Here is a 7,807-nt window from a genome sequence, read left to right as displayed (position 1 = left end):
ATACAATCAGGGAAGCATTTTTCTTCACAGCTCAAGCTATTTTCTTCTGCGTCTTTTTGTTGTGAAGGATCTAAGAAATGCCGGACAAAACCAGGATTAGCAATGGACACTGCTTAAAGCTTAAGAAAGCCCTTGTTGGAAAGACTTACATGCAAAAAACTTGTCTTGCTTTACAGTTTGCCAGCAGCATCGTTTAATTATTTTTTCGAAAGATCATTCGCTTTGAACTGAGGTAGGGTGACTCTGGAAGGCGAGCCAATGGTTTTCTTTTTTGACCTAGATAGTTTGGATCAGTCTGTTTAACTTGCCTGCCATGGACGAGTCGTAGGTCAAACTAGTTTATTAGCCCGAGATTGACGTTCCTTTGAATTGAACGTGCTCGAAATTGAAAGCAACAGAAGAAAACCAATTGAAAAAGATATTAATTTTTTTAAGCTAATAAAAAGCTGTGAAAAACTATGTACGTTCAACGTTTTTGAACATTGAGATCATCATAACTTTTATGATCTCAAGATCGAAAACCTCAATGCATATAGTTTAAACGGCTTTAACTTGAATGTTTTTTAGATATTATTTACTCGGCGAAATGTTCAAGTTGAAAAACTGAAGAGGTTTTTGAGGAAAACAAAAACAAAAAAAGGTGTTATGACGTCATCTCTGCGTCTTTCCTTCAATAGATCATAAGTAAAAACCAATCAAAATGCGAGAATTATATTTGACTTATTATATATCGTCCTTTGAAAACCGAGGCCTAATGTATAGACCTGCCGACTCACAGTCCATCCAGCTGTGATTAGATTAAATCGTTTGATATTCAGAAACTTCGTACGATTAACATTGTTTTCATCATGATAACTGAGTTATTGCGAGCTCTGAGCTAAGTCAGTATTGAGTCACTTAGATGCACCAACATGGACAACAATTATAATTTGGAAGACCTTAATTTTAATGAATCGACATGCACCACAAGTCATCAACAATAACGAAATGTGACTGAAACTAAGCCAGCCATCTGCTGATACTACTCAGTTCTAATATAAACCTGTAAGAGTGATAAAAATTTGCGACACTCTTCGTTTTCATACTTCACTCTCTAGACATTTAAGGAAAAAAAAAAAAAACGCTTACCGTTTTCTTGATTCTCTCTTTATTTACCGGCCGGGAGAAGCCATCATCCAATGGATAGCTTAATATGTTTTGTGAATCGTTACCTGGACATCCTTTACCCTCATCGCTCGTCAAATAGGTAAAACAAACCCAGGTATTTCTTCACCCTCAATTTATATGCCAAAACATTCCCATGAACAAAACAGTTTCTGTTTCTTGAGAGGACTTAAATGGCTGGCTTCGTTAAATTAAAAGGCACTAGTAAGGGATGGTTAATGAGGTTCGTACGTTACCTTCATAAGATTTCAACCAAGTGCTTTGAAGATATGAGCAAACTATCAGAGACACGAGTAATAGCTTGAGAGCGTTATTTGCCATGTTCTAAGATAAACTAATCCTTCTGAAAGATAACCAATATTCTGTCATTTGTCTTGCTATTGTGAACAGAATCAATACAAATGTATTTGCAAGTGTTATGTGTAGGTAGGTAGCAGATTCCAGTTAGATACACGTTTGTTGCCTAGGATACCACAACAGGAGACTGAACTGACAAATATTTAGTTATAGTTTTCCTAGTCCATATTTGTACTTACCGTTGTTAAATGTTACTCCTGTATACCAACGATATATTTCAATTAATTTTTTTTTATGCTCTCTATATCCTTAACCTCCCTTTTTGACCTTTTTCTTTCTTTGTATTTCTTTTTCCTTTCACTGTCGCTGAAAGTACAAGTAACAAAATACTACTTTATAATATTTATTCAACTGCAGATCTGCACTACTCTTCTAACTCTGAACTAACTTTGAAAAAGAAACAGAATGTTCAAAACAGGTCAACAAGGTTTCCAAGACGTTCGGTTTGCAATGCGTCTCTAGGGTTTCAAACAGAAGTCTAAAGGAAAACAGTTACTTAAGTTCAGTTATGTATACGTATTTCCGTTCTTTTTTTTTTTTTAATTGAATGCGTTCTGTCATCCATCAGACTGAAGCAAGAGTCGGTCGCTGAGGAAACTAGCTAAGACTTAAGAAAAAACGACTCCTCAGTTTTCCTGGTAACGACATCGATTGAAACCTTGAACTTCATTGGTTCACGGAAGCTGAGAGCGTTTGAACTGTTACATCCTGGAGCACTGCAGGCCATTTAGAAAAGTTCAAAGTTTTAATTGCGGACTTTTTTTAATGGAAGACTTCAACATAGTTGGGAGCATTTCCTTGCTGTTCTTTATGAGTTATTTGGTGCTGTGCCAAGGTACGTGAGTCACACAAACACGATGAAGCCGTGTTGTTTATCCATGTGACACGGATCATTATTCCGCTTACAAAAGGAACTTCACTGATTGCTGTATTACATATGGTAGCTGAAAATCACTTTCTAAGTCATTTTACGTGCTATTTTTTTAACGTCTTACAAGCAAAATTAAGCAAAACAACGTCTGAATGGGGTGTGAGAGAATCTACTACCCTTATACTTTTTTGCATATGGTTTTCTAAGTATTCTGTGAGGCTAATAATATATATGCATATTAATTATATACTGACATGAAAACATAAAATACTAATAGTCAGATTGTCTGGTGTCTGGCGATATACACATCGCATTTTGATTTTATTCTTCGTACATAGTCTAAACACTTCAATGTAGAAGTCTGTTGTCTGATTGCAAATGGACAAAGGACGCAAAAAGGAATACATTACAGGAGAGAACAATAGTTTTGCCTAAAAATACTTTGGCGCCAAAACATCAGTTTATATTCAGGATGTTTCACGCCTTAAGTTCGCAAGATATTTAGGAAAAAAAGAAGATAGAAAGTAGGGCATTATCAGTGTTTTATCTGAAGTATACGACACTCAACTTGTCCAACAAAGTAACTAAACATCGTCAAAAACCAATGTTATAATATGCACGGTCGAGTTCACCCTTAATTTCTCGCGCGTTTGTTTGACTACAATTTGCAATGCAGTTTTTTAACGAATGTTTGATCAAGTGTAACGATTTTCCTATAAACGTATATACAGAATAGTGATAGAGGTTGTTTATGTTTGAAACTATGAAGCGTTCCGTTTTACATGTCGCTGGATTCTTAGCACGTCTGCAAAGTACCTTGCTTTGTGTTCTGTATGTGGCAGGTAATTTGTTACTGAAATTCATATTTCTCTAGTCTGTTATATTTTCTTAAGAACATAATACTTATCAATGACGTGTTGATCGTACTAGTAAGCCTACAAAGCTAAGGAAGCGCTAAAGCATTCTCTGTATAAAGCTAAGCTTCTTCTTTGTCTCTCGACTCAAAAGCGTCACATGGATTTCTGTCAAGTTTGTGCAGGTCGAGTCGACTTCAGCAGTAAAATTCTTGTCGAATATTCTGCGAGAACTTGGTAACGGATGTATTCTTTACAAGGCGGGAAATGAAGCCATCTATCTAGCACATAAATGCAGGCGTCGATTCAAAGTGCATAGAAAATTTAAACTATAGAAAGAGTGTAGAGTATAATACTTGCAGAGAGGGCTGAGGATAAAAGTAACTTTAATCAACCGACTTAATTCTTGACGAATATCTTGCGCCATCTAGGTAACGGTCTTGTCTTGAGAGTCTTTACGAGGCGGGACATGTAATTAATGCGTCCGTAAAGCACATAACTGCAGGCGTGGGTCGATCAGTTTAAAGTTGATAAACAAAATAGAAACCACAGAAAGAATGTCGAGCAACGTACTGCTCGCAGACAGGGCTGAGCTGAAATCAGTCCAACACATTTTCAGGGGGAAAGCCATTTTTCTAATGTGAGTGTCCTACTGTGTTTACTGGAATATCAAGTGGAAATGGCTATGATCAGTTTCATTTCTAAAAAGTAGACATAATAATTCTTTTGTTCTCAGTAATTTATGACAACACTAACCGCGTGATCGTAATCAATCACCCGTATCATTTGTCCTTATCATTTTTCTTACTATGCAGTAAATAACACAAGAATATGGTTAACTAAAAATAAGTGAACACTTATGATTGTCTCAATGCCACCGAATGGAAGGTGCATCCACTGAAAGCTACATAGTCTAAATGACTGCCATGGGTGTCCAAGCGTATAGGGGTCCGTATAGGTTCAGTCCCTGCATATCCCTAGCGCACATTTCACGTTTAGATTTCTTTTAGACTCGATCGATTCTGCAGACTATTTTAGACTAAATTCGTCATGCGTAAATTTCCACTGCTTAATTATTCTGGTAACATTTCGCTTTTTTACGCACAAGTCTAGTAATTTCAGAATTTTGTTTTGCAAGTGCTATAGTGAAGTACACGAACGGACACTCAGTCACCACCAGAAGATACGATTCAAACTTAGCATCCTTTTTCCGGCTTTTTTTTTTTTTCTTGTTCCTTGTGTTAATTCTGGTTGTCATCCTTAATCTTTCCCCTCTGCAGCTGCTGTCGACGCTGACGAATGCACCCAGTATACTAAATTAACCAGCGAATATCGTAGTATCACCTACTACGACTTTAAAGTCGAGAGATGTGATAACCAGTTACAGCCCGGCTGGTACAGGTTTACGGAGCAGGCTGGACGCATGATGCCCACGAAATGTGTGGCCAAGTTTCACTGCGGGGCCTACGGTCCTGGCTGGCTGGACGGCGACCATCCTTTGCCCCAGGATGGGAGGGTGAGCCGACGAGTGTGCTTTCATCTTGAAGGAGAGTGCTGTAAGGAGTGGATATTTATTAATGTCAGGAATTGCGGTAATTTCATGGTATACCAATTGAAGCCTCCACCCAAGTGTCCGCTGAGGTATTGCGGGGACGCCGTCAAAGAAACTAGCTCCAGTATTGTGGAAGGTAAGTGCTAGCAGCTACTGGAGTGATCACTGATTATGACTTTTCCACTGGCTCACTGGCTGTCTGACTGACTACCTGACTGACTGAATCTCTGACTGACATAGTAACTGACTGATTTCAATATGCTTATTCACTTACTTACTGGCTTACCGAAAAACAGATTTGGCGACCACATGACTGACGGGATGGTCGACTTAGTGGGTGACTGCCTGACTGACACACTAACTGACTGAGATGCTAATTCACGTATTCACGGAATTGCAGAATAACTGACCGTCTGACTGACTGACTGAATGGCTGGCTGGCTGACTGACTGACTGACTGACTGACGTGCCAATGACAGTTGCCCACTTAATAGGGCTGACTAGCTGCCGGATCACTGACTGACTGACTGACACAAAACGTTTTGGCTGATTGAGAGAGGACAGACAAACAGACGGGCTGACTGGCTCCTAATACGTTTATCATCTTGAATATGCAGCTCCCCACGAGTGCAAGAATCACGGCGTGCTAGACGCTATGAACAGAGCAGAGGGATTTTATGACCCTTTTCTATCACTGACTGACATTGGACTTACTCCTGGATGGTACAGGTTTAAAGATGAAGCGGGTAAGTAACTAGCCTTGTTATACCCCCCCCCCCCCCCGCATATCCCCAGAATAAGCCTCCTTAGATGTCATTAAAGTCTTCTAGTGGTACGCTCCTTCATAACCCATGGGCCTCTGTTTAGATTTGGCTCTAAAATATGCCCCCCCCCCCCTCCCCCGCTTTGAAGAGTTTGGCTCTATTTACAATTGCAGTATGTTCAAAAACTGTTTTCGTGTTCCAATGAGAACTAAAAAAGAACTTGCTTTGTGTTTCGCGTCGCTTAATTACTTAAGCCTCTTTTCTTACAATATAATGTTCTACAACAATAAAATTTGCAGCATTTGTCGACAATCCGCTCATTATGCTGCTTCCATTCCCGAAGGGGGCGGGGGCGGGGGGTTACTCCCAGATATAAGCTATATGGGTATGTGTTGCTGTGAAGGGTATTGTTTTCAGGAGGTTTAGTCTGGGATAGGGTATAGAAATCTGGCAATTTTGATCTAGAATGGGGTATCATTTAACGGAGAAGTGGCCAGTGTATAAACATTTAATCTAGACCAGGAGCTAGCTAGCTTTATCCTGGGTTCTTTGATAGAAATTAAACTCGGAGGTGACTTTCCGTTCCCGCCGGGAGCCTGTTCGCAGGCTGTTCCCGCCCCGATCACTTTGCTCTCCGAATTCTTCTGTTTCGCGCTCGCCGGAATTTTTTTCCGTCCTCGCCGGGAACCTGTTCGCAGGCTAGTTGGGCTATGATAGTGATAAAGTTTCTGTATTCAAAATAGACAGTCGGGGATAGAGTAGGGGTTAGTAAGTGCCTAGTCTAGAATAGGGTTGCAAAATCAAGCTGATCATGGTCTAGTATAGGTAAGGATTTCAGTGGCCCAGAGGCACACCCCCACCCAAAGATATACCGAGTACCTCCCCCGGACTTCCATTCTTATGACCTTTCTTGTCTCGATAGGACTTGAGATGGCGGATAAATGCGTCAAGTTGTATCACTGTGGCACCCACGCAACTGGCTGGCTGAAAGACGGTCATCCTGCTCATTCCGACGGCGCAGTGCTCAGAGAAGTCTGTTTTCACTGGCTCGGTAATTGCTGTTACTTCAAACAACAAATTTTGGTCCGTCGGTGTAAAAATTTCTACGTCTATGAATTCCCTGGAACCGGGAAAAGCTTCCTGCGATACTGCGGCAATGGTACTGCTGTTCATAATCACTGGAAGAAACAATGACCCTCTTGCAATCGCTTCGCTACAATATAAAATTAAACGACGAAAATTTTGTTTTTAGCAATTAAGAGGGTCGTAAATTAAAACATAGCCTGCGTGACAGGTATAGGCAGGAATGGCAGAAAAAAATGGAGTCATCGAATAATGATTATAAGGGATCTGGGGCGGAGAACAGGCAGCAGCCAACAAATAATTCTCTTTTCTCGCCACGACGGTAAACGAAAACTGTTATTAGCTTCGAGGTAATGATGTATCTTGCTGCGCAAATAATGTCCGTATATAATGCTGTTAAAGTGATATCCCATTTTCAGACATGACAAAAAATCCATTAGAAAGTACGTTTTGCTTGTTGGTTATGTAAGCCGGATATACTGCTGGATACTATACAAATATTGGAAAAAATGAGTGAAAAATCCTTAATAATATGTTAATACAGTAATATAGCATGTGCTTAAGTAGAAATAAAAGGTTTGTGTTTATGCTATGATGAAATATCGATCACATAAGATCATTATAATGCCCTTAACCTGTTTTAGAGATCCTCAAGAGATCCTCAGATTGTAGCGGAAACGGGTGCAAGGTATGAAGGAGGAAGAAACAAATGCTTGTGACATCGCCAATTTCGTCAACCTCCAACCGCCTTGTTTGCGAGAGGCAATTTACAGCTTAAATTGCCAACAAAAGGTTTGCTCACTGCATCTTGATATACTCATGGACACCATCATGGACTCGCGTACATGTAGTATGAAAAGCCTTTTATTTTGTTTTAAAGTGGAAAACGTACGTAAAATCAGACGACTTCACTCGTTTCCAGGAACGATTCCATGTGTGAGCAAACTGTTGAAGAAAACTGGGCAAACCAGTAACACGAAAAAAACTGACAAATAAATCAACAAATACGCACAAAAGTTAACAGTTTGTTTAAAGCTGAATATTTATCTCCCGTGTTTTCATGCGTGCTGTATAAAAGTCTTTAAGAAAGTAGTGATGTAAGGTTGAGATAGTAAAACATTTACAGAGATAAACAATGCACTATTTAAAGTTCTTACCATTA

The 7,807-nt window shown here is 39.6% G+C and overlaps 1 protein-coding gene across 1 annotated transcript; it reads left to right on the top strand.

Annotated features, from left to right (window-relative positions):
* Nucleotides 1-3,140: 3,140 nt before the first annotated feature.
* Nucleotides 3,141-7,700, top strand: LOC145496523 (von Willebrand factor D and EGF domain-containing protein-like). The gene is made up of 4 exons (XM_081476220.1): nt 3,141-3,234; nt 4,527-4,934; nt 5,416-5,544; nt 6,485-7,700. Exons 1-4 carry the CDS (start codon nt 3,144-3,146, stop codon nt 6,754-6,756), a joined length of 900 nt encoding a protein of 299 aa, XP_081332346.1. The 5' UTR covers nt 3,141-3,143; the 3' UTR covers nt 6,757-7,700.
* The last annotated feature ends 107 nt before the right edge of the window (nt 7,701-7,807 follow it).

Source organism: Orbicella franksi, chromosome 1, assembly GCF_964199315.1.
Source record: "Orbicella franksi chromosome 1, jaOrbFran1.1, whole genome shotgun sequence".
Classification (NCBI taxonomy): domain Eukaryota; kingdom Metazoa; phylum Cnidaria; class Anthozoa; order Scleractinia; family Merulinidae; genus Orbicella; species Orbicella franksi.
The sequence above is the reverse complement of the archived record's forward strand: the minus strand, read 5'-3'. Positions and strand labels throughout refer to the sequence as shown.